General features: G+C 44.1%; 2 protein-coding genes across 3 annotated transcripts; one reads left to right on the forward strand and one right to left on the reverse strand.

Annotated features, from left to right (window-relative positions):
* The first annotated feature begins 943 nt into the window (after positions 1-943).
* colq (collagen-like tail subunit (single strand of homotrimer) of asymmetric acetylcholinesterase) lies at positions 944-12,267 on the forward strand. Its single transcript, XM_018740767.2, has 17 exons — positions 944-1,132; positions 1,984-2,093; positions 2,661-2,774; positions 4,730-4,774; positions 4,936-4,962; positions 6,490-6,561; positions 6,966-7,028; positions 7,541-7,567; positions 7,829-7,873; positions 8,001-8,036; positions 8,157-8,237; positions 9,614-9,710; positions 10,299-10,438; positions 10,705-10,824; positions 11,228-11,354; positions 11,471-11,573; positions 12,164-12,267. Exons 1-17 carry the CDS (start codon positions 1,042-1,044, stop codon positions 12,231-12,233), a joined length of 1,368 nt encoding a protein of 455 aa, XP_018596283.1. The 5' UTR covers positions 944-1,041; the 3' UTR covers positions 12,234-12,267.
* A 3,240-nt stretch (positions 12,268-15,507) lies between these two features.
* Positions 15,508-27,013, reverse strand: plekha8 (pleckstrin homology domain containing, family A (phosphoinositide binding specific) member 8). 2 transcript variants are annotated; one of them, XM_018740765.2, is made up of 13 exons: positions 26,821-27,011; positions 25,782-25,898; positions 25,311-25,466; positions 23,760-23,893; positions 23,491-23,649; positions 22,715-22,755; positions 22,372-22,487; positions 21,590-21,917; positions 20,862-20,947; positions 19,664-19,722; positions 17,986-18,187; positions 17,736-17,797; positions 15,508-17,627 (listed from the first exon to the last, which is right to left on the reverse strand). In XM_018740765.2, the coding sequence occupies exons 1-13, from the start codon at positions 26,858-26,860 to the stop codon at positions 17,430-17,432; spliced, it is 1,698 nt and encodes a 565-aa protein (XP_018596281.1). In that variant the 5' UTR covers positions 26,861-27,011; the 3' UTR covers positions 15,508-17,429. The 2 variants fall into 2 exon arrangements, with proteins under 2 accessions (XP_018596281.1, XP_018596282.1); XM_018740766.2 differs by lacking the exon at positions 19,664-19,722 and having other exon boundaries at positions 17,483-17,627; positions 26,821-27,013.
* Positions 27,014-27,274: the final 261 nt, after the last annotated feature.

Raw genomic sequence — 27,274 nt, forward strand, 5'->3', positions numbered from 1 at the left:
CATGGTACTTGTATCTATGACAATAAACTTGAACTTGAACTTGAACTTATTCATATTCGCCCCTCATCAGCTTTTTCCCCTAAGTGTGAGGGCCATCAGGATTGTGACTGTTAATTAAGAGATTGTATCGCTGGCACCTCGCAAGGTCCTCATACAGAGGATGCCAAGCTCACGAAACTGAAGAGTTCCTTTTCCCTAATTGGCTTGTCATTAATTTTATGAAAGTAGAGAAGATAAATTCAGTTTAAACAGCGGGCTGTTGGGTCGATAATGCCTGACTACAGATTCATCACAGTGGATGTGGGCGCGTAAGGGGGGAGACTCCAGAACCGCCCATGCTTTACTCACATTTTTAACATAAAGGTAAGAAGATTAACCTACTGTAGTCAGTTTGTCTATCTTGCCATTTATCCACTGACATTATTTTGTTTCTTTGGCCTTTATCGTGTAAATATTGCTCCATTTGTAATTGGTAATAATTACGTCTGTGAGAATCCATCACAATCATACCAAAAGCTGGTACCTCACATGCTTTTCACATGTACTGTAACCTACACCGCAAAACAGAGTGAGCAAGGAATCAAACACATCAGCAAAGCATTTGAAACATACCATTTATCTAGTCCCCCCTCCAATTCTGGAATCAATTTCTATTTTCTATTTTTTTTCCAAAGAGGTGAGTTGAGGGGGACGACAGAGCGACCCATATAGTAATAGGAGAGTCTAATATTGGCACACAGGGGCAGCTGACAGCTTACTCCTGTAATTATAGCACTGTCTAGTGTAGGGGAAAGATTTCATGGGCACTGGTTGGCATTCTTCCTGCTTAGAAGCACCCCGAGGCAGAGAGAGAAAGAGAGAGAGAGAGAGAGAGAGAGAGAGGGTGGGTAGGTGGGAGGGCGGAGGAGAAGAGCTTGAGGGAGAGCGAAACCAATAACAGAGAGAGAGGAAGACAGCGAGCGAGGCACAGGGATCCCCAAGCCATCCAAAGGCGCTCGAGTGTAAAGTGTCCAGAGAAGCGTTCGCACTGTGTCTCTGGCCATGCTCGGATTGTCAGTCCAGCTCCTGTTGTGCTACATGCTGTCCCAGTCCCAGTGCCAGGGCTCGGACAGGGTTCTCGCTCGCCCGCCAGGTAAGACCGCGCAGCCCCCTGCTGCTGCCGCACCTGCGTGTCAGATGTTTTCACGGATCGGGTCTCACTGGTCCGGGGCTTCTGCATCCTCGTATCGGCGCTGTCTGCGGAACATGTGTCTCTCTGCAGGACTTGCGAATGCCGTCGTGCACTTGCGGTGTAGATGTATGGACGAATGCAGGTGGCAGAAAATATTCGTAATACTTTCAAGCGTGCCTTAAAGATGAGTGCATGGCGTGGACATTTAGATCTACATTCAGATTTCCCTCCCAATATTTCGATAAAAGGCCGTCATTCTCAAGGTGGTCTGAACGGTCGGGATGGAACCTCATGGTAGGAGACACCTGATCCCGTTTGACTCCCACAAGTTTACATTTATTCGTTCATTCATTTGTACTCATAGAAAATACAATGTGTGCGGTACATTAGCAGGAAGAGAGACTTAGATGCAGACGTGATATTCTTAAGTTCAGTTTGTTTCTTTCCACCATATGAACCAATGTTCATCACATGAGTAGCTGCATAAAACTACCCGAATATCGACAATTCCCGATCACGTTTCTAGTAGTAATTGTTCTAATATATATAAACATATATAAAATAAAAATATGATATATAAAAAGTTGCTACCAGTCCTGCATTCTGAATTTGTGCTTATGATGGAGTAACTTTTTGTACATTTTAGTCTTCCGATTCAGCAAGGTGAATGTAAACTAGACTATTATTATTTTTTTTAAGCGAAGTCTTGGCTGTGTCTCAGTAATTCTTTGTGCTTTTTCCAGCAAATATCCTCTAGTGTAAAGAAACCTGCACACTGTGACTGTCTGTCTGGATACATTTTGTCCATCCAGCTTATACACTTCTGGATCACAAGGCAAAATTCAATCTGTGCTGTCTGCTGACTCCGCCCCCTCCCCCGATGTTTCCACCCCCCTCGGCGCTGTGGGAACAATACAGTCCAGTGAGTAAAGTCATGTGACTCTTCCATAAGTGTGCTGTGATCATGTGATGTGTCCTTGGATGAATTCCAAGCAGCTCTTGTGCTCCCTGGTCCTTTTCGCAATACCGATTTATATAGAGATGCAGGGGGAGCACTGACCTGAGATCAGCATAATTTAAGAGTGCAGAGGAAAGGAGCGCTTTGGAACCCTTCCCATCTCCGTTATTTTTAGGGATGGGAAGAGCTGTTTTAAAATAAACTGCTCAAATCACTAAGTGGCACTTACAAAGTTGAGTAAATACTACAGTTGGCCTTCGAACTTACCTTCCTGACCACGTAGACCGTTCCTTTGAACTGGAAATGGGTCAAACCGAAATGTTAATTCCAGACCTTTTCATCTAAAATTCATTTCTGTCTAAAAGGACACTGAGGCTTTTTAAAAACTTTTCAGCAATAGTGAGTTGAATCCTAAGCACGTTAACTATTTTTTCTTCAGTCATTTACATATTGTATAAGATTACATTTATGGCACCTGGGGCTTGTTTTAATTTTTCCATGAATAAAGACAGTTGGGTGGTTTGGTTGTAGATTAAGGCCATTGAAATGGGTGAAGGGAGCAGTACTGAAAAGGACACTGACCAGCACAAGGTGGACACCTGTGTCCCGGGCCTCCCTGGACCGATCGGACCTGTTGGCCCCCAGGTAGGAAACCTGCTTTTCACCATATGCACATATGGACAAAATAGATTAGGTTTCCCATACACTCAGAATCATACAAGGGATTTGAGCCTGAAACCAGTACAACATGACATGGTGGGTTCTACACAGTATGAGTGAAAAATGTGAGTACACCTGGACAACTTGGTCAATGGGGTGAAGTGGACAGGGCAGTGAAAACAAAGTGAGCCACAAATGTCCTACATCTCTGGGAAGTACTGCACAAGAGCTGGGAGGACATGGAGCCTCAAACGTGTCAACTGAATACCCTGTGAAAAAACCTTGTGTCCAGAAAGCGGACTCAAGCCCTTCACTTTGTGTGTCGGAACTGGTCTTAATGTACAGAGGTGTTTTAACCCTTTGTGCTATTGACACTGCTTGTGTTATATGCTAAACACATGATGTGTGATCGACTCTGATATTATGCGTTATATTCCATGGGGGAGTTGGTTGTGTAGTGGTTTGGGATAATGACTTGGAACCTAAAGGCTGTCAGTTGAAACGAGCCATTTATTTTACAATTTTACAATGTGGTTACCTTGAAATGGTTCAGTTTAAACACCCTGCTCTATAAACGGGAAAACAGAGAATGACGGGTTAATTTGGGGCACTGGGTAATGTAGTGGCTAGAGCTGTTGTCTTCTAGTCGGACGAATCCAGTTAAAATTCCTGCTTAATTAAATGTCACGTTATGAATAGTAATACCTAGTGGACAGCTGTCTTTTCTTAGTTTTTTGTTTTGCATTAAACTTTCATTAGTCTAATTGCCGTATCTACTAGTATTCTGTCACTGCAGACTTAATTTATAGAGAAGATACAGATACATTTATGTCTATTATATTAAATGTCTAATTGACATACTGTATCTACTAGCATTCTGTCACTGCAGATTTAATTTATAGAGAGGGTATAGATATATTTTCCTTAAGTTATAATTGCATATATTGTATATTGAACCTGTTAACTTTGCTAGAGGTTTAAAACATTTAAAGCCTAATTTTATTCAAACTACTTAGTACCTCAGTTGTGGTTTCACCTGATCCTTTTATACTTTTACTCAAGGAGATTTTTGGAGAGGTACTTTGGCTTTTACTTGAGCATTTTTTTTTTTAAGTAACCTCGACATATCCAGTTTTGTATAAAGAGGCAGTCTTTTTGTAGGCTATGGACAGACAGGTAAACGGCAGAAACCTCAGCGAGCTGAGTTTAACATGGAGAAGGGCAATAGAAGGGTCTGGGAGGTGGGCTTCTCTCCTAACCACGGGGTAAAGAGAGGACACATGTGGGCAGAGCAGAGGACAGAGGTCGGGCCTTCACAACATTGAGAACAATGTGACCTTCCGCTCCCAGTTTTTGCTTTAAGCATGATGAGGATTGCTTGGACCCCATGACCCTAGAGCCCTTTAACTGACCCCTTTGAGGCCAGGCAGAAATGGCATGTTTCCACTGCCTGTCGCTGCTAAAGCCGTCACACTCAAAAACTTCCTTTCAGCTCAGAAATGTTGCTTTCAATCTGTAGCCTCACACTTTGCTTACAGGTTAATGAACTTGCACTTCCACTGATTTAGGGTTTAGCTCTGCAAAGGGGATATGAAATGATTTGATTCATTTACCATATAATTTCCATAATTTGAGTTGTTGAATTGCTTTCTGTGTGAAACATTTTTACTTGTACTTTTTAACGTATTGGCTGTTAGAATTTGTTGAAGTGGGTCTAGAGGCAATGAAAACAATGATCAGCATGAACTGCTTATGTTGATTTTTGTGCTCTGAAATAAAAATAACAGAAAAAAAAAACGGCGCATTTCGATTTTTACAAACGATGACTTTTGAATAGTTAAGTATATTAAGGGACACATCAATTAAGATTTTTGTCAGCAGTTTAAACGCAGGTATAATTTTGGGGAATTTTCTTAAATAACAGTCGGTTGTGCTTTCAGGGCCCAAATGGTATTCCAGGAGTCAGGGGACCAAAGGGAGAAAAAGTAAGATAATTTTAATGTCTCTGCAGATTTTCATCTTACTCTTCCACTGTATCCTGCGTTTTTATTCTCTCCTGGGCTCATTCGAGTTGACACTTGATGAAAAAAATGAGAGTTCTCTTGCAGCGTTAACCTAGTCTCTTTTTCCCCTTCTCTTTTCCAAGGGAGATATTGGGAGACCTGGACAAAAGGTGAGAATTTCAGGTATTGCATATGAAAAGGCTTGACAGATAAAGAGTACATCTGCTTAAAACCAGGCTTTTCGCCATTACCTATGCTTTAAGTTGTATAACTGTATATAAAAACTAAATTGCATGTGAAAATGGACATTTTCAATTGGACACTCACTCTAAGCAAATTTATACAACTAACTGGTAAAAATGATGTCAATGATGAAAAACCTAGTTTCCACCGAGTGTGCTCAAACTTTTGATTATTAATGTATCAGAATAATAAGCTGTTGGGAATGTTATGGTAGTTCTTATGGCTGCATAAATTGTGCATAAAATTAGAGTTTCTAGGGGTGGTTTAAGTTGGGTAAGAAGGCAAGTCATTTCAACCCAAGTCTCAACTCAAACTGTACACAAAAAATATCCTGATGCACGGCTTTCTGGTGTCGGTTGGTATCTGTCGCTCTGGGTGTAGGGGTCGAAGTAAAGTGGTGGGAGTCTCTAAAGAAGCAGCAGGCAGCATAGTGGTTAGAGCTACTGTCCTTGGACTCAGAGGTTGTGGGCTTGAATCCCACCTCCTGCTGTAGCACCCCTCAGCAAGACACTTACCCTGCAGTGTTCCAGTAAAACTCTCTAGTGGTTCTGGGGTTTGAGTCCTTCTTGGGGTGCTTTGCAACAAACTGGTGTCCCATCCAGGGTGTGTCCCCTCCCCCTCCAGCCTTACACCCTGTGCTGCCAGGTTAGGCTCTGGCTTGCCATGACCCTGCTTAGGACAAGCAGTTTCAGACTCTGTGTGTGTGTGTGTGTGTGTGTGTGTGTGTGTGTGTGTGTGTGTGTGTGTGTGTGTGTCACTGAAATGGAACAAGAAAAGAACACAGCAGTCTACTGCTGTATCTCTGTGATACTCAGAAGAGCTGCTGCCAGCAGTGTCAATGCTTCCTCAGCACCACTGTCCTGTTTGCCTTAGTTCAGGTGCAATGCTAATCAATCTCTATATTTCCACAAGCACTCGTTGTTGCTTTCCGTGCACTATGTCATTTAATTAAGGAAAGACTTTGTTAAAGTCCATTTCCTCCTCGTTGTTCGGCTCTAAATATAGCAAGAACGGTATCCCCTAGGTTACGCCATTCTCTGAAAGCTTTCTGGAAAATGAAGGTATTGCATTTAAAAATCTGCGAGGAATCATATTCAGATCCACAGAATAAGTCATATAATTGCAACACAGCTACTTCAGGACAGTACCCGTATCCAAAAAAAAAAAAAAAATATATATATATATATATAAAAATATTAAACATAAAATATATATATATGAAATATAGCCCCATCTCATGACAGAATCCCATCTCCTGCTGTAGTGCCCTTGGACAAGGTGCACACAAGGTACATACCCTGAACTGCACCAGCAAAAATCACCCAGCTGTATAAATCATTGTCAGTTACTTAGTAGACAGTTTGCAGAAGAGCATCAGCTAAATAAATGAATGTATATTATGAGGTCCGAATGTGGCTGATTTTGGCCTTTGCGATTGCAATGTAACCTTTCAGGGTCGTACCGGCCCAGCTGGACCCCCTGGGCCACCAGGACCAGCTGGCTGGCCAGGACCATACGGGCCCAAAGTGAGTAAGTCTGTTTTCTTATAAGCATCTTAAGAAATAAATAATGATTAACATTTTACTGTTATGTGTTTCAAACCACAGCTGCACAATATTTCTGTGCTGAAGTTCCAGAGTCACTTTGTTCTGGTTCACTATACATGGTTTCTAATTGTCATTTAGATCGAGGGCTTTTCATTTTTAACTGAGCTCATTCAGCACTATTAGGGTTTGTCATATGTTATCCTCAAATAAAAAGGCTTAAATGCCGTTGTGGGTTAATCACATTACGTTTATACAAGGTATCGGTGATTTACTCTTGGGCAGATGTTGATGGAAAGTTCTGATTCGTGGGGCTGCATGTTACTATAATACATCTGCCCTGTTTCTCGCTGACACGACCTTCACTGTCTTGACTGGTTTGGCAGGGCGAGAAGGGAGACCCTGGACTGATGGGATTGCCTGGGTCAAGAGGACCAGTTGGACCAAGGGTCAGTTAATGTGCTGTATCGCCCCAGTACAACCTAACCTGTCGCCATTTATAGCATCACTAAAACATGTACCGTCAGTTCTGCTATTTACACAATCTGGATAGAGTGCAATAAATTAAGAGAGGTTTATTGTTTTTGCAATATATTACATTTTTGGTAGGTTTTGCGCTCATAATTTAATTTTCAGTATGATGTGAGATTTTTGTAGATTATTTCACGTGCTCTGCCCCATTTTTACATTTTTTTTTTCTTTTTATTCTGCTAGTGTAATACAGTGTTCCATAGGGTTAGGGTTACTATGGTATATATAGCATAACAGACTGTATTAATTTCCCTGTGATTTTATAAGGGAACACCTTTAAAATGACCGATTACTCAGTAGTTTTCGACACATTTAAATCGTACATTTTCATTATCGAGTCATTCATTTACAATTATGGAGCACGGTATATAGTACAATGGCTTGATGGGAAAATGGATTTCAAAGGCTGAATGTTTCTCCTGTTCTGCAGGGTTTGCCTGGGTATAAAGGAGAGAAGGTCAGTGGTCTTCTTGCTAATCACATTCCAGATTGTGTCTGCTGTGACATGCTTTTTCTCTGCCTGCCCTTTATATTACGGTCTTATTACTGCTGTAGTTTCTCTATATACATCATTTGAGTTAATGTATATATTTTGAACCACTGTACAATTAGTACCCAGCCTCATGACATTGTAGCGTTGCATTGTGTATGTACAGGTTGTCAGTCTTTTTGTTCATCTCGGATTTATTTTCCGTTTGCTTGGTGTGTGTCGCCCCAGGGCGCACGAGGCGATCGAGGCGAGGTTGGCCTGAAAGGATATAAGGTGGGGTGCGCTTGTGAAATTCTGGGATTTTCCTGGCACAGTCTGCTTTTCCATCAGTTTTAGTGCTCGTGCTGCAGCCCTTGCACGTGAACCCCGTTCACCGTCTTACCTGCTGTATGTGTTTCAGGGATCAATGGGTCTCCCCGGAATGCTGGGACAGAAGGTGAGTAACCTGCAGTCACTGTATTCCCGCTTATCTGCAGTATGGGTGTCTCTAGCACCTTTTTGTTATGAAGATATAGAATTATTCATTCTTTCTGCTGCTCTCTGCTGTCCCCCTCAGGGTGAAATGGGTCCAAAGGGAGAGCCTGGAGTTGCAGGAAACAGAGGACCCACCGGCCGACCAGGCAAAAGGGGCAAACAGGTGAAGCGGAGTGCCCCCAAACACAAACACGAACACATATGCATTCATATGGAGCAGCTTGACACTGTTGTGCCTTGATATACTTTATATTTTTTGGCTTTGTCGATAATGGGGTATTGCTGGGTGTGATTAATTTCACGTCCCACCGGCCATTAGTCTGTCTGTGATGTCAAAAATAGACAAGCAGCCATTTACTTTAATGTATTTAACTTAATGTGTGTGTTTAACGTTTTCATTTCAGTTGTTGCAACTCAAACCTATCTGGGCCGTTGGCCAGCAACTTTAAGGCTTCCAAAGATGCGTGATGCGACCAGCATCATTCCTTTGATTCATTTGGATTGGATTTGTTCTGCTGACAAATCTTTGCTGATCTTTTAGATGTACGGTACCAGTCAAAAGTTTGAGTACACCTGGGCAAACTGCAAAATATTTATATGGGATGAACTGGTTGCGAGGGGAGGGTGCGCGGTGGCGCAGTGGGTTGGCCTAGGTCCTGCTCTCCGGTGGGTCTGGGGTTCGAGTCCTGCTTGGGGTGCCTTGCGATGGACTGGCGTCCTGTCCTGGGTGTGTCCTCTCCCCCTCCAGCCTTTTGCCCTGTGCTGCTGGGTTAGGCTCCAGCTCCCCATGACCCCATATGGGACAAGTGGTTTCAGACAGTGTGTGTGTGTGTGTGTGTGCGAGAACTGGCCATGGGAGCTCCCACAAGTGTCCTACATCTCTAGGAACTACTGCAGAAGAGCTGAGAGGACATGGCCCCACACTTCTGTACCGAATATTGTGTGAAAAAACTTCCAGCCAGTGGATTTGCACTTTTGTCTGTGACGGTATCTAAACTGGGCTCGGCGTTGGTGATATGAAAAATGTACCAGTCGCAGTAGAAATAGGAAGCAGAGATAAATCTGTGTTCATGGGTGTGTGCCGCACACAAGAGTGACACTTACCTTCCGTCTGATCACCAGCAGTTCTGCAAACTGGCTTCATCAGAATGTCTTCCTTCCTCTTCCATTTTAAGAGCAGACCTGACAATTCCTTCAGACATTCCCAAGAGCCTTCAGCATTCCCTTTCTCTCCCTATGTGCCAGAGTGCCCTTTAGAGATACTGTCAAGTGTACGTGATATTTCTGGCTGTTTGTCTCTAATATAAGATATGTGTGTCAACGTAACAACATCTCAGATGTCACTGCCATGAAGTAATTTGGTATCATAAGAAAAAAAGGGGAGGGGGGGGACAGATCCAGTTCCTGAATGGTTTAGATGTAAGAAATGGCGATAAGTCGAATGAGGGTGGGCCGGCTTCTTCCGGTGGAAGGCCCGGAATGGGGGTGCAACGGAAATCTTGTGGGACATCAGTGACCGGGAACGTTCTTCTCATTTAGGGAATGAAGGGCGACCCGGGGATCCCTGGGGCCATGGGTCCTGCTGGTCCACCTGGTCCCATTGGCCACCCTGGCCCCCCCGGTCTACCAGCCTCAGGTACGAATTGCGGAGTCATGTTCGTGAGGTCATCTGGAAGCTGTACATTTAAAGTGATGAGCTCTTTCGTCAGTGTGAAGACCTCCAAGGTCAACGTGTAGAGTCAGCGTGAAAAGTTTCCACTAAAAGTGTGACGGAGAAGGAACTCGATTTAGAGCACTGGAGTATTAGAACTCCCACTGCAGATGTGATGGAAGGTGCTCAGGATATGACATCATGTTCTCAAAGTGGATTCTCATGGAAAAATTAAGTCGCTAAGCTGGTTTCTGATCCTATATTTAATAAAATAAGCCTTCTAAATGTCTGTGTCAATATTATAATATTATCACAGTGTGCAATATTAATAGCAACAGTGTTAAAAACATTCCCTCAAATAAACATTCACTGTTTACCTTCATCTGCAGGAGCGCTTGATAAAACAACAATGTTCTTATTTATCTACTTGCAAATTTAACATATACGAACAGCATAATGTATCTCCCTAAAGGCAAAACAGTGTTTTGTGTTATGTTTGCCTCCTCACTTTGCATCACGGTACCGGTTGCCTGACGCAGCCTCCTGTGTTTCCGGTATCGCTTGTTCTTGAAGGGCTTTTTGTGGTTGGACAGAAGGGGGAGAAGGGTCTCCCCGGAGCACCTGGTCGATGCAACTGCAACTCCCCCATGAGTGTCAACAGCCCTCCCCATGATGAGCACTCCTTCAGGGGCAACTATGAGAGAGTTCCCATGGTGAGCACTGAGCCCATTTAGACTCTTTCACCTCATTTTGCCAAAACAATTATTCTAAAGCATAACATTTGTTTGCTTGCCATGGATGTGGGTGATGCTATCCATAAATACAGGTCATTCCATGTACAGTAGATCAGATAAGCTGTTATTTAAAAGGAAAGGACTGTAGTAATGGATTATACTTGAAAGAAGCTCATAGGGTCCAGAAGCAAGTCAGAAAATAATAAACTGCTAAGACTAAAATGACCCTTTTGCTTTTCTGTTAGATATTTGTGGTTAATGATGAAGAAGAACTGGACCACCTACACACCGATAACGCAATAGCCTTTCGGAAAGATCAGAGGTCACTCTATTTCAAGGATATCGGAGGATGGCTACCAATCCAGGTACCTCACATGAGGCCCATGTTGTTGCTTCTTTGTTTCATCTCTGGGGTTTGACTCTTCATACAGCTGATTGTTGGGGCTCATTTTTTACATTTTTATTACATTCCCACATTTGCGGCAGTAGGTAGCATAGGGGATAAAGTTGTCACTCTGCAATGAAAAAAACTTGGGTTTAAATTCCACTTACTGATGTATTACCCTTGAGCAAGGTACTTGAAAATTAAAAATTATTCAGCTGTACAAATGGGTAAATCATTGTAAGTAGTGTAGCATACAGGCTTAACATTATAAGTTGCTTTACGGAAAAGTAGCGGCTACAAGTTATTTGTGGTGAATTTGGAAATTCTCTTTTATAGGTTTTTCATATTAATTTTGAAAGTCTGCCAAACTTCTTTCATTGCAGCTTACTCCATTCCAGTCCACGGAGAATGCTCCAGATCTGGATGGCTATTGTGGTGATGGTATTACGCAGGCCTACAATGGAGAGGAATGTGATGATGGCAACAAGGTGGTCACTGATGGTTGCATTAGTAAGTCTGATGAACATGATCTTGCTGCACCGGCGTGTCCAGTGGCTGTTATTTTGATGACCACGTGAGAAAGCCTCAGAACCACTGGACTCAGCCTCTTTCTGTCTCCCACTCAGAGTGCAAGCTTGCATACTGTGGGGATGGATACCGGTATGACGGTGTAGAGGAATGTGACGGCAAGGACTTTGGCTATCAAACGTGCCAGTTATACCTGCCAGGGTTGGTGTTCTTTTTTCTGATTCCATCACTCTTCAGGGAAATAGATTTACCTAGAGGAAATGTGCATTGTATATCTTTACAAGTGATTTGCAGAACTTGTTCGTATTCTTGTACTACATAGCATATAATTAAGCAATAATATGATATATAAAATGTCAAGAATTTTATTTCAACTTACATCTTGTCTATGAGTATGGCACAGTGGCATAGCAGGTAGAGCTTACAGCTCCTGCCCTGCGGGTTTGAATGTGGGTTCGAATCAGGCTATCTGTGTAGAGTTTGCATGTTCTCCTTGTGCCTGCGTGGGTTTCCTCCAGGTGCTCTTGTTCCCTCCCGCAGTCCAAAGACATGTGTTTCTGGTGAATTGGTGGCTTGAAATTCCCTGTAGTGTGTGTGTGTCTGTATGATTGCCCTGCATTGGATTGACATTACATCCTACCTAAAGTGTACCGTACCTCATATCCCATGTTTCTGCAACCCTGCATTGGACAAGTGGTTAATGATAAGAAACAATGAATCTTTGTGAAAAATAAAAAAAAAATGGAGCTTAATTAATTATTACCTTAAAAATTGTCCCTTCTTTTTTGCAGGTCTTATGGACATCTCAAGTGCACAGGGAACTGTTTGATTGACTCTACGAACTGCAAATACTTCACATGAGTCAGATATTGAGAGATTGGTGGACCTCCCCCCCCCCCCCCCCAAGCCTCCGGGCTTCCTGGTACTGAAAAAGAACAGAAGCCTAAAAATACAGTGAGCTGTGAAGAAAAGGGCAAGATGACCACCGAGGGGGGAAAACACTACCATAACTCTTCTGCATTGCTGCTGTGGGGACATGAATTTGGGAGGAAAACTCTTTTTACTCGCATCACAAGAGCTGTACAGGACCACTGTATACTGTCTTAATATTTCAAGCAGGACGTCCCGCCCTGCGCTCACTCTCTGGAACATGGCTGTAGATCAGATTGCCCCCCAGGAGGGGAAGCGGGCCCCAGGAGCCTGCAGGAAACAGACTTACCTTTACCTCGACTTTAGAGCTGCTCAACAAGACATTCAGGTGTTTGAGGAGGGACTTCAGTCATATCAAGGTGCTGTGTGTATTTCGGCGCAATATGGATTACTTATTCTAACCTTTGCATGAAATGTATGGATCCCGTAAGCAAAGTAACAGCAGCTAGTCCTGGGCTGTGTATTTACGACAGCTGGCAGGTACTAGTCAGTATAAGCGGTGTAAAGAAATCAGGTAGTCTTTCCGTATGTTCTCACTCACGATAATCCCCCGAATGATGTTATCAACCAAAAGTGGCATTTTAATGGTCTTGATGGGCGTGACGGCTTTTTTTTATCTACCTTATAAGAGGAAGAACACATGGCCGGTTTGCGATGTTCATATGGGCACTAAGGAACAGGTTCATCTCTTTAATTACATTTTGTCTCAATAACCTCAGGAAGCCCTCACCACACATCTCTCAACATGAGCCCTACTTCTCCCAAGCACGTTACGTGACATGCGAGCCTGAGATGCATCTTCAGTTCAGGTGTATTTGTGCCAGAGAACACTTCATTCTGGACAGAGTTGAGCAACATGCAATTGTAAAACCATAGCTCTTCATACTTCTTCACTCTTCCATCTCTTTTCTTCTCTCTACTTCTGTTGGTTGGATGTCTTTAGTCGCTTTTGTCGTCCTCTTGAGAGCTTTCGGGTGCAGTTATACTGTCTTCTTGGGGCACTGTCCAGGTGACTCGTGATATTCCATGCATCAAAAACCCACCTTCCCTTACTTTTAGGGTTCGGCTTTGCAAACATTTTCTTCCTTTTTTTACAGCCCTGTTAATTGTGAACATTGCTCACATAGACAAAAAGCATATTTTGTAAAAGCTGAAATTACATTGTGCCATTTACTGGCAGGCTTTCATTGTACACATTATCCTAGACAGGAAAATTAATTCTCACATTTTCTATATGCTCACAAGAATAGAGGTCCTAATTATTATTATTATTATACTGATGCGAGTTTGTGTTCTCAAAGGTCAGGAAAGCTCAGGTAAGTGGCATTTTCAGCAAGTTCTTCGGTATTTCATTTTTTTTATGGTGTTGAGGATAAAATGCATGTCTTTGGTGCTGATGGAATAATAACTTGTAGAGTTTCTGTGTAAGCATGTAAGTACGAATACAGTCAATACTAAGCCATTGTATGCCAGTTGGGGCTATTTGAAAAGACTGCTCCTGGCCAACGAATCTGCGGCTGTTACGTTACGTTACGAGCTGCAGCATGTGGGAATGCACATTACTCAACGTCTGTGGAAACTGTGCTCGCTCTGCAAATCTGAAACGCTTTCCCAGAGCCTCAGCTGTAAATGTGATTGATACATCCTTGTATTGTGAGCAAATAAAACAAGGGAAGTTTACTTGGGAAGAGATTTCATGTTAATTCCCCCCCGCCCCTTCACAAGTCTAATGTCTGGGTGATTGCCGATGAGCAGCTTCTCTGCTTTTCTTGTTGCCTGTGACAACCATATGTTTGAATTTGCCACCCTGGGCATCAGCACTTTCTGTGGATTTTCCGAGAGGGGCATTAATGTCCCAGCAAGAGCCCACTGGAAGACAGAAAGCCTGCCCAGCTGCACTCTGTGGACTCTGCCATCAGGCAGTGACAGTGATGGAGAAGGTATTGACAGCCCTGCGGCAGAGAGACCACACTGCTGGCAGCCAGTGAGCGATCGAGCTCCCGGCCAGGGCAGCAACCCTAAGGAAATTACCGCGGGGTCGGGAAGGATGCCCCGGCCCGCCGCCGTGCCTGCGCTTGGAGAGAGCGGAACTCCTGTGTCATGGCTTTCTCGTGCCGCTGCTGAGCCAGCCTCCGCCGTCGACGGAACCTTCGCGCCGAGACGAGAGGATGGGGCGCGGGACGCGGTGACCTGCCAGAGAAATAGATGAAGGCAGCATCTAAAGCCAGTGGTCGCCGCTAACGGCATTAACTGGCCGAACCTCTCGCCAAAATTACATTAGGAGAATTTGCTTACAGAGACGTACCGTGGAAAAGGCTTGCCTGTGCTTTTTCTCTCAGCGCTAATTTCCTAGACTGCATTAGATCCGATTTACAAAGCTTGCCATCTCAATATATTGCTTTTACAGATGTCTTTACAATGTTCAAAGATGTGCTTCGATCTTCAGTGTTCTGCTGCTCCTCGGAGTTTTCCAGAAGGACACTGACATAATTATTAGGCCTGATTACATATCCCCTGAAAGAGGACATGGTAGTTCCAGGGATCTTTTCCAAACAGCATTCAGAGAAACATTATATATCTAATGACAAATGACTCCAGTTCTCTAGGTGTTCCTGGTGTTTATTTAGCTGATGCTTTTTGACAAAGTGACTTACTATTACAATATTGTGTTTGTATACTGCGCTACTTACAGTTATTTGAATATTTTTTACTGGAGCACTTTGGGATAGGTATCTTGCTCAAGGGCATTATAGTGGAGATTAGAGCCAGGGTCCTTGGAGCGGAAGGCAACGGCTCTAAAGGTACACTACACAGTGTACACTACCCACTACACTCCTGGAGTCCTCCTGGAGCAACTGGGTGGACTTTGTGCCTGGGACCCTAAGGCTGTGGGTTTAGCAAGTGCTGCAAAAAAATAAAAACTGTCTGCAATTTTTCCAGTAAAACAGGGGATTATTTTAGGGAGGGTTGTTGGGTGTCACATTACAGCGGCTGCAATTGGGGGGGTGAGCAGGGAAGCGGCACCGGCAGGAAACGGGCAGGGGACCAGCTGTCGTACGAGGCCCGGTGAAAATCCCTGACCTATATGAAGGAACGATGGGCACGCGGGACACAGCGGCCAGGCAAGGAACATGTACACAGAACACAGATAATCAGTCAATAAATCTCAGGGTGTGAGAATGAATGGCCTGATGATGCCGGGGGGGAGCAAACTGAGTGACTGTGATTGGGCAACACAGGTAAATTAAGATTTATCCACATGGGGATGATCAGTGTGACTACGGACACTATACAGCGCTGTCAGCCCATATTACAACACAAAGAGTGTATAAAATGTGAGGCTAAGTGAGCTTTCCTGCTTGGTAAAATAATCATCAGTCCCTGTGCTCAATCTTCAGACACAGGAATAGAAACCCTTCTTAGATGTGACAAGCAGATGATATTAATAACAGTATAAAAGACCACAGTCCATCTGGTGGTTAAACAAGATGATTAAATCCCAAAGTTTATTGGCGAATCATACTCATTTAAGTGTAGCAAGGCAAATTTATTTATCTTAATAAAATCTAAGAAATTAAATGTTCGGTTAAAGTGAAAGTTATTCCTTTTTTCCTTTGTCGGGCATTTCTTGAAGTTTTCGCTAGCAAGATTTACAGTTAAAGGAAGTTTAACACATAATTCTTGGTAACAGTGACAATTAATCCACTACACTTCATTGCGTTCAACCAAAAATCTGAACGAAGACACAGTTTAGTTTTTTGTGCTTTGCTGACACGCTGTAATGAAGAAACACTCTGATTTTTTTTTATTTCCAGGTTTGAGATTTTGGATTAATTCATGTTCCGCTGCCATTAAAGCTCTCACAGCCATAGATACAGGGATTTCCCACTGTAATGGCCACTTCGTGAAAATTCTGATTACAAGACTAAATTTACGACGATTTCTTCATTTAAAAGACGTAATCCAGAAGTGCAGCGAGACTGGTGTATAAAAGCATGTCAGCTGTAAATTCTTGTGGTTAAATTAGTACCCTCAACTTCAGAAACGGCATCATGAACGAAACATTCTAAATAATGCGCTGCCAAACAGGACGTAAGTGCGATGCTTTGACACTCATATCAAACGAAGAAAGAAATCCAAAGAGAACCCAATAAATAAGATTTTAACAAATGAAACTTCTCTACATGTCATTTGTGCGTGAGGTTTGCCCAGGACCGGGCTTGTCGATCGGACGCTCTGCCGCCGGTAGCGCTGACGGGAGCAGGAGCTCAAACCGCACGGGTGCAGAACGAGAGGTTCACCTCCGCTCCACGTCTCCTCCGACTGACAACTGATCAGCTAAATATCTCTTAAAATTAAAATACATACAAATCACACTGTTTTCCCAAAGTGGCACTATCACATTCCATACCCAGGGTGTAGTGTTCCTACTGTGCGTCTCAGGAGACCGTATTCTACCACTGTTCTGTGCCGACTTTTCGCTTTGGACTGCCGCAGAGAACGTCCGAATACGGTTCCAGTGACCCCACTCCACTCACGAAACACACTGACCACGACATCTGTCCGTTCCACAAGACCCGGTATTCCCTTTCATTGCTAAGCGACCTCTGCCATACAGCTGCCGATTACTGTATGCCATAGGGCCCGCGATCAATCAGAGCTTCTTCGGTTCGCGTAATACGGGAAGCATCGCACATGACAGCCAGGCAGCAGTGGACTCCTGCTGCACTAATGAGTTGACTCCAGGTAGGTTTTACACCCCTGAAATCGGCCGCGCGGACTTTGGCCGCGCAGAAGAGCGGTGCTTCCAAATGTCAGACTACAGGGAGGTCAGCGTGACGTACGTTGCGTGTTCGGCATTCCCCGTCCGAGGGAAACTTCGCGTCCTCACCTTATGAGGGGTTACCTTTAACCCTTTAACCTGTGGCGTACGCTGAAGGAATTCCCGAAACACGTCACAAGAGCAATGTCACAGATGCGGATTCATCCTTCACGGCGGCGGAATCGGGCGAAACCGGCGGCACGTACAGGCATACGATATGCTCAGCTCTGTTTTTGAATCCGCTGCTTTTGGAGCATGCCGTGCCCTTTCCGGCCACTCTCACACCCGCCGATCATCCACGGGAATCAAACCACCTCGTCCGACTCCAAGCCGTACTCTTCGTACAGGGCGTCCAGGATGGCCAGCTGCCTCTCCATGGCGGGAAGGTAGACACCGAGGTCCCTGTGCATGCTGTGGATGAAGCCCTCCTTCTGTTCATCCCCCTCCAGGGACACCAGCGCCGCTGTGAAAGCCGAGTACGACGGGGCAGCCCTGAGGGCCAGCTTGAGTAAGACAACAAGAGAGAGAAGTAAGCTGGAGAGAAGCTTGAATTAAGACAGTCTGCAGGACAATCAAATTACAGAGGGAAGAGAAGACAACACACAACTCACAGCAAAAACTCCTCGCACCACCCATCCATGGTACTGTCGCAGGGTTTTTCCATATGCGCTGTCTGGGAGCAGAGAGAACCCGATTATGATTATGGTGCGATTGTTGCGAAACATCCGATTTAGCTCGTTTCCGATCACTAAACGCGTCGGGCGCGCCTAGCCGAGACCGTTAGCCGAACGCCGCACAAAGACGTGCTACGCGAACGCTGGCTTGGATCATCTTCACCGTTACAGATTCGGCGAAACTCACTGAGCGCCGCATGGATGTCCTTCTGTCCTGCGTCCACCTCCGAGAGGAACTCCTTGAGAAACCAGAGGCCTCGCTTGAGCCAGAGCAATGCCTCCGTGGCCGAGTTGCGCACCTGGGCCTCCTCCATCTTCAGCTCGTGCATGACGATCGCCTGCAAGGTCGGGTAGCTGCTCGGGTCCGACATGAACTTCTGATGGATCTTCTGTTAGGTGACACAAAAAGAGAAGTCCGTTGAACGTTCAGCATGAAACCGAAATGCTTTTCACGGTCGTGGTTATCAAACGGACAAATAAGCAAAACGCACATCATTGCAAACAAAGTAGTAATAACAAAAAAAAAAAAAAAAAAAAAAGTTGAAATCTTTTAATGAGTTTTCAAACCCATAAGGTGTTTCATAAGAGCCCTTGAAAACACTTATATGACCAGAAATGAAGAGACATCTTTACACAGTTTTGCAGGAATGCAAGAAGTAGTGCTGATCTTGGTCAAGTTTTTGGTCGTCGCCGTGCACATTTATTTGTGCAATATAATTAAACAATTAAGATATATAATAAAAGAAATTACAACAAACTGAACCGTATAACTAGGACTTCAACAAGCAATGTATTTACAAAGCTCATACGCCTCTCTGTGGTCACAATTAGAAACTGCACCTCTATCTCCTCTAATCTGTCTGGAAATATGGTACACAATCAATAAACAATATATAATTCATATATCTTTGTTTATTTGCTGGCTAATTTCTGTAAAAAGTTCAGGTAAAGCTATAATAAATTTTAAAAAAATCTGTAACACTCCCACGCATTCATCATCAGTAACTTCTTGTCCAGCGCAGGGTCGTGGTGATATGAAGCCTACCTCCGAAGCGGAGGGTGCGAGGCGGGGTATTCCCTGGACAGAATGTCAGTTCATCAGAGTCCAGTACTTTTAATTCTTTTATTAACTTTAAACTCATTTAAAAGTAACTGTGACAGTTGTCCTGCTTCCTCTGACAAGAGGACAGGGAAACAGCATCTCTGAATTCAACAGGTTTTAATCATGCTTGATATTGTATGGTATTGCACATTGTGTGTGTGTGTGTATTATATCTCCCCAGTGGGCCATGTTACCGAAAATAAAAGTATGTCATCACCACAATCTCCTATTCAATCCTAATCATTGATCTATTCATTACAAAAGCCTACAATGTTTGTCGGCTTCTGGCCACTTTCAGACTTCTCTTATCTACGCAATCAGTAAACTCTTAATTCCCTTCATTTATTTACAGCTAAGACTCTAAAAATCTTGGCTGTAGCTATAGTAAAAATTTTTTGCAAGGCATTTTGTTCTGATATTTTGAGCTACCTTAAAATTAAAGCCAGTTCAATTTAAAAGGAGTGAAAATAAAAATCCCTTCCCTCCGTAAACTCCTATTCTGTGCTGATAGTTGACCGACTCCTTCCATGAGAATATGCAATATCTTCCATCTACAACTTCCTCAGTGTATCTTAATATTAAAGGAGTGAAATTTCATACTGTATCACCTAACAAAGTACTGATTTAACCATGAGAGATCTTCAAAACTACCGCACAAGGAACAGTTTATAATAGAAAGAAACAAAAAAAAAAAAAAAAAAAAAAGGGGAATTTCAGCCGTCTGGGGCTTTAGAAAGAAAGAAAAAAAAAAAAAAGCACCTACCTTGATGTTGCCCACAAAATCTATCTTAACAGGTGCAAAAACTGTGGGGCCAAGTTTGTCTGTGGACAGAACAGTTTAAGTTCAGTGTTGGGAGGAAAAAAACCATCTTAAGATACTTTCTGAGTTCTCACAGACACCATAACAACTAAACTACCATAAAGTCTATTGAAATTCATGACAAAGAGCATCTCTACATTGTGTCAAGAAGGGCTGGAGGCGTTCAGACCTGTGGGATACTTTCAGTTAGCTGTACATGGATAAAGTGCTTTCTAATCATTCACACACACACACACACGTCTACAACTGCTTGACCCAAGCGGGGTCATGGCGAACCGGAGCCTAACCCGGCAACGCAGGGCGCAAGGCTGGAGGGGGAGGGGACACACCCCAGACGGGACGCCAGTCCGTCGCAAGGCACCTCAAGCGGGACTCGAACCCCAGACCCACCACAGAGCGGGCCCCGGCCAAACCCGCTGTACCACCGCGCCCCTCCTCTAGTCATTCAATTCAATTTTTTATAAAGCGCTCTTCTCACACAGTGACACATAATGAATGTGTCATGATGAATAACAAGAGACACTGCAATGTTATAATTACAAGTGTATGAACAATGTAATATCACTCAGTAACTATCAATAACCACTTATTTCAGACTGGATCACATTGGTCTGGAGTCTACCCCAGGAGCACAGGGTGCTGGGCAGGAAACACACTGGAAAGGATGCCAGACCATTGCAGAGTAGCAAACACACATGATATGGGCAACTCAGAGTCACCAGTTCACCCGAGATACGTCTTTCAACTGTGGGAGGAAAGCGAAGCACGAGAGCAGGTTGAACATGGGTCAAACCTAACCCTGATCACACAATCCAGGTAACGCGAAGCACCCGCACGTCATCCTTGGCCATGGTGTCACCTCAGCCTACTGTCTTTACTGCAGCTGAAATTAATTTCAGCAGCTTTTGGGGCTTTAGTACTTGTGTTTTTGTAGAGCTATGCTTCCTGCAAATAATAATGAGAAAACCCCATCCGCTTTCTTCCATTTCCAAAAGCTGCCCCTGGGAAGAAAGCATTTAGCCGTTGTCCATTTGACCTAAACTAAGCATAACAGCTCAATAAAGTGTTTACATTGCTAATTTAAAACTAAGAAACAAAAGGGGGCATCAGAAAGAAGACAGAGTGAATACAGCCATCATACCTAAAACTGGAACGATGGCATAGCAGGAGTCCAGAAAGGCTTGAGTTGGGATACCATTGTTGTCCTCCAGTCTTATATCGCTAAACCTGAAATTAAAACATTCAAATGGAACAGAAAGTTCAGCGGAAGCATATCTGCATATCAGTCTAATTCAATGATAAAAAACATAAACAACACAGGGACGACAATTACCAAACCAAGCGCATCAACTTTCACTGCCAATGACAAAGTCTTCATTATATATCTGGTTCCTGTTACTTTAAATAATTAAATCCCCAGTGTGTACCATAGTACCGTGTGCTTTGCTGCCTGCTAAGGAGAATACATTTGTTTACTGTACAAAGGTTTGCACCACGTTATCTACTCATGGTCACTCTACAAGTATCTGCTGACCTCCGCAGAACTGGTCCAAAGCATCTCCTGTTGCCCTAGTCAACCGGCCACCATCTAAAGTTCCTTAAATGTGCCGATTCTCTTGAAGTCGTCTGTCTGATCCGCACTGTTTCTTACACGAGTAAATCGCTCTTCTTATTTCCTATGTTTCCGTCTTCACGTCTCTGAGCAGCTTTTACATTTTTTCCTCTGCTCGGCACCACGAGGCACCCCGCTGGAACGGGCACGATACGAAAGTGCGCCGTTTTTACGCGGACTTTGCGAAATCTGATCTTGTACCTCAGCACATTGCTTTCTGGTCACCGTCACACCCTCGAGGAACCGGTTTGTCGTACCTGTGGCCCATTGTGCTGAAAAACGTGTCCACCTGCAATGTTTCTTCCGCTTTGGCCCCGTCTTCGGCTGGGTTGACACCCACATTCCCCTCTCTCCCGAGGGGACCACCCACTTCACTGTCCTGGGGCTGGGCGGGGCTTATCAATTCTACACTCCGAGGGCGATCAGCTGCCTCGTCTTCCGAAAGTGCCTCATCCTGCTCTCCCTCTTTGGCCGGTCTTTCCGGTTGCTCAAAAGCAGGCGCACTCTCTCCTGCCTGGAAATGGGTTTCCGTGACTTCCCCAAGGTCACCGCGCACCTCTTCGTTGAGACCAACCCGTGGAGACACTGTTGAAGCACAAGAGGTCAATGAGACAAGTGCTAAGAAGACACATCAGGAAGAAAACACAAAATAAAAAAAAAAAAAAAAAAAAACTGTCAAAGCACTTACATGCACAGAAATTCCCTCACCTTGTTATCCATATGACCAACTTTATATGGGTTTTAACTGTAGGTGATCCGGCCATCTGAACTACTCGCCCCACACGGGACACGGGGAACCGGAGCCTAACCCGGCACGCAGGGCGTAAGGCCGGAGGGGGAGGGGATACACCCAGGACGGGATGCCAGTCCGTCGCAAGGCACCCCAAGCAGGACTCGAACCCCAGACCTACCGAAGAGCAGGACCCGGTCCAACCCACTGCGCCACCGCACCCCCTTTGTAGGTGATCACAGGCTCCTATAAAGTTTCGTAAGCCCAGGTGAGCAGAAGCTGCTTAACTGGTTTGGTGAGCGCTCTTACCCTCTGCTGTTTTGAAGCTTTCAGGTGAGAAACTTGAAAAATCGGAACCCTCCACTTGGCAGTCAGATCTCCTGGATGTCTGAAGGTTCCCTAAATCACTATTTGGTTCTTTTTTCCTAAACACATAAATATAAATACAAAAAAAAAAAAAAAAAACACGCTATAAACTTCTTCGCCCATAACCCATAATGTTCGAATAGTGTCTGGTTTTTACATAATGTGCTCACTGTAAATACTGAGCTGCACGGCTGTCCTTCCTTTAAGTTCAAACACGAAAAAGCACTGCCACTCTAAGACAGACCCGTAATGTAGCTCGGCATTAATAAAAACGTGAACAACCTACTTTTCCGCAATGCTGTGACTTGACTGGTTGGCAAATCTGACCTGTGAGATAGAAAAGTGTCAATAAACATTTCTTGTTACAAAACAAAACACAAAGGTGTCGGGACAATATAATGTAACTAATAATATAACTCAGCACAAACACTTGTTTATAGATTTAGATAAAACTGGAAGTGTGATTTGCAATTACACGTTCAAATGGATAACATATCACTTTTAATACATGTACTCATCCACATTTATACTGAAGTTTATCTTAGCTGTACAATGTAATTTAACAAATTTAAATGCGGCCCCGTGGCATAGCGAGTGGCGCTGTTGCCCCACAGTGCCTGGGTGGTGCGAGAGGACGTGGGTTTGATCCCCACTCAGTCTGTGCGGAGTTTGGTGGGTTTCTTCCGGGTGCTCTGGTTTCCTCCCACATCCCGAGACATGCTGTTCAGGTTCACCCATAGTGTGTGAGTGACAGAGAGAGTGTTTTCCGCTGATGCATGGATGAGTGACCCAGTGTAAGTAGTGTATCTAGCAGTGTAAGTCACCGCGGTGAATAAGGTGTGTGGGCTGGTAACACTACATAGAGTTCGTTGGAAGTCACTTTGGAGAAAAGGATCTGCTAAATAAATGTAAATGCAAGAAATTTACCGTAACTAGGGAAATGAGCTGTGAAATGAATAATAAACTTTAAAAATTCATTTTAAAAAAAGCGTTCCATTTATGTAGACAGATTTTTCAGTTTAAAACTAGTTATACTGCAGTCATGGAGGGTGGGGTTCCCACCTTGTGAGGTTTGATGGCTACAACATGAGGTGAACCAGGGGGGGTCTGGGATAGGAGATCAGCCCGAAATGTCCGGCTGGCGATCTGCATGCACTCGTCAAGCGTCTTCAGGAAGGTGGTGCAGGTGGTCTTCACCAAAGTGCCCATGGCCTCTCCATCCTGTTCAGAAGAAACACCAAAGGGCCATGACAACGAGGACCAAAAAGGATTCCCAGTCCGGGGAGAACCTCTGAGGATCCGGGGCTCTCCGAGTACAGTCATCGGCTCACCTCCCCTGCAGCAGCATTTAACACCTCAGCCTGAGAAGTATCCTTGATCTTGTTGACTTGCTGGAGGAGAAGATCACAGTACAGTCTCAGTTCAGACATCTTGGTTTTCAGGGCCTCTGTGTTCTCCTGAAGCTCTGAAAGAAAAAAGAAAGAAAAAAAAATCAAAAAAATCAAAAACACAGACTCACCAATCAGCAAAAGGAAAACAGCACAAAAAGTAGAACAGAGACTAAACACAAGTATAAACAAAAGATTACTGCGGACACTGACAGTGATAGAGACAGAAAGTGTGAAACTACAGCCAATAAAGACCTAAAGCCACAGTAAAAAACAGAGTTAATAGGCTGTAGCCCGGATTAAGGAACTTACCCAAAATTTACACTGTAAAAATACCTTTTGGTATAAATCATTTGTAGGTGTCACCCCTATGAATTATAAAGATGCTACAGGAGGAGCAGGCGTTACAGTGGTTATAACTTTTGCTGCACGATGAAAGGTCCCAGGTTCGAATCCCAACTCCAGCTCTATCAAGGTACTTACCCTGAACTGCTTCAGTAAAAATGCAAAAAAAAAAATGGGAAAGTGCTCTCAAACTTTATGAAGCAATAAACAATTTAATCATTTAAATAACGTAAACTGTTTATTTTAAATAACAATAAATAATAATGTAAACTGTTTCTTGCTTTACAAAGTTTGAGAGTGTCGTCCCATCCTTTTCTCTCATGAGCTGCATACGGCTGCGATTCCAGCAGTTAAGATCACTTTAATTTCGTCATTGAGTTGAGCTCCTCTTCTTCATACTCCCGCAAAAATGACACAGCTGTACAAATGCATATATTGCAGCTTGATAGGAAAATACACCTTGAAGAAAGGAATCGGCTAAATAATGGTAAACAGTAATAATTACAGCACAGCAGCGACTCGGTAAAAATCAGTGCCCGAGTACAGCCAGGCACAAGAAAAGTTTCTTTCCTCAGGCCATCTACCTCATGAACAGCTAAATTCCCCCTAGAGAGTAAATCAGTGCAATACACAAGGCTATTTATATGTATAATTATATCTATTTATCACATCATACGTCTTACTCACACTCCCTTGCATTTGTATAGAACATACCTGTACATACATATAATGTCTAGTGACTATTTTTGTATATTGGGTACTTTATTTATTTTTTTTTTTTCCCCATTCATTCACATATTCTATCTTCTCATCTGTCTTGTCACTGTCATTCTGTCTGTGCTGTGGAAGTTTCTGTCACCAAGACAAATTCCTTGTATGTGTGAACTTGGCAATAAAGCTCGTTCTGATTCTGATTCTGAAACCAGCACACATTGCAGCCTAGCAGAACCGCGGTTAAGAACCACTGTCACAAGCAGCAGGAGAGAGGCCGTACCAGGGAGGGACACTAGGAAGAGACACCAGCCTAACAAACCATCAAACTGTGACACAGCATTGACACGGAGTGCTGGGGGGAGGGGGGCGAGCGCCTTACACATCAGGCGGAGACGGCAGCGATAAGGGAAAGCAGCGGAAAACATCCTCACTTGCCTTTCTCTCTCTTGGTCCGGTTGTCTGTGAGACAAGCCTTCGCCGTTCCCAAGGCAACCAACCACTTCTGTCTTTCTGCAGCGTTGATGGCTCGGAGATAAAAATATTGTTCTCCCGGGACAGTTAGGTCCACGCGCGTGAAGTCCGAGGGGTGCACTGAAAAGGGAAAGGAAAATGTATTTGTTTCAGTGTGATCCCGGTATAATTTTTCATCTTCCCTCATCCAAATACCTATGGCTCAAGGAAAAAAAAAAAAAAAAAAGTAACGTTAAGAACTCATCCCAGCAATATGTTCGCTCATAATTTTTGATGGAAAAAAGGAAACCTATTCACCCATTTGAACTGACGACTGACCAAAGGGTTTTTTATGTTTTGAACGGCACGACATATTTATTACGAAGAGTGCCTTCAACGTAAGCCCGATGCACCGGTGCAGTGTTACGTTGGCTGGCGCTGTCACTCATACTCTACCTTGAATTTCACATACAGACACTTTGATGCTGCCCTTGCATCCTTTCCAGGCATCTTCCTGGGAGTCATAGTAGGACAGAGTTCCGCCGTCCAGCACAAACCAGCGCGGCTGCCAGCCTGCAGAGGGAGCTGGGAAGGTCAGTAAATCCATGCATTCATGCTGACGCTGGAAACACCTGCACATGGGCCCATGAGTGACGTACCCTAGCTGTACGCACCCATCCTGGTCCTTATCGAACACAGCAGCAACGTATTTGTTTATCTCCCCATAACAGAAAGCCATGCCCCTGCCGACAGGAGGACCAAAGCGTTACTGAATGGATGAGCTCCTAACTTCGGTCCATTTCGGCAGCCCAGCACCATGTCCTGCAGACCGCGCTTCCCGCTCTGGTTTCGCACGCTGCCTCCGAGGCTTGAGGAGCCACGGTTGTCGAGGACATAGATTCGGTAACGAGAGCCACCGCTTCGCACCGGTCCGAATCCCACCTCCTGCTGTAGCACCCATGATCAAGTGAACCTCAGCTGATACAGCACAAATATCCAGCTGCATAAACAGGTAAATAATAAGTGGCTTGCAAAGTTAGCTTTAAGAAAAGTATCGGTTAAATGGTTAAAATAGGCTTGAAACCTTAAGGTTGTTGGTTTGAGTCCCACAAACCCTTAATCGCAGTGCTTACCCTCATAATTAGTATTATTTTTATAATTAATAATGATGATGATGATGATCACTGACACTGGTGTCTCCTGTGTACGCCTGCAGAACACACTCTGTGTCTTGGACAAAGACTACAGTGTTTATTTAGTAATTAGCCACTACTGTGTGAACAATCAGAGCAGAAGGGAAGCCGTTCAGGTGAAATCTGTGCTCTTTAACCTTTGAAATGCTCGCTTCCGAGAGCTGTCACCTGACAGCAGCCCAGGCAGGGAGAGTGAAGTGAGGGCACGGCAGCCCACACACACACACCGATCGATCGATCCGCGCGCGCACACACACACGCTGCAGCACGCCGGCGCTCTCAGCCAACACGTTCATACACACCGCTTATGTAATTGGTCCACTTGTAAAGCATTCCCTCCATGATTTATGGCGTCCGGACGTTACAATTCATCACTTAGCGATGCTGAGCCCTCGCTGATCCCCGACTCTCCATTTAATTCCTACAAGCGATTTCCGTTACGCCGCAAGTCGAAGATTCACTCAGCGATGGAACTACGCCGGGTTTGGGCGTAAAGGCTTTGAGAATGGCGATCTGTACCCGAAGCCCCGCCTATCTTTTAATGACGTCATGTCGTTCGTCGTATGAAACGAAAGGGCCCAAGACTGTATATGTTTCAAGATCCACAACTACGATTTGGGTAAGCGAATCACATCATTCGGCTTTCGAGCGTTTTACGAATTGATATCCTAATTGCAAGTTGTACAAAATAATGAATAAATAAAGTTCATTTTTTTAATTGCGCACTGTCAATCATGAAATCTGTGTTGTGTTAAA

The sequence above is a fragment of the Scleropages formosus genome, chromosome 18 (genome assembly GCF_900964775.1).
Source record: "Scleropages formosus chromosome 18, fSclFor1.1, whole genome shotgun sequence".
Classification (NCBI taxonomy): Eukaryota; Metazoa; Chordata; class Actinopteri; order Osteoglossiformes; family Osteoglossidae; genus Scleropages; species Scleropages formosus.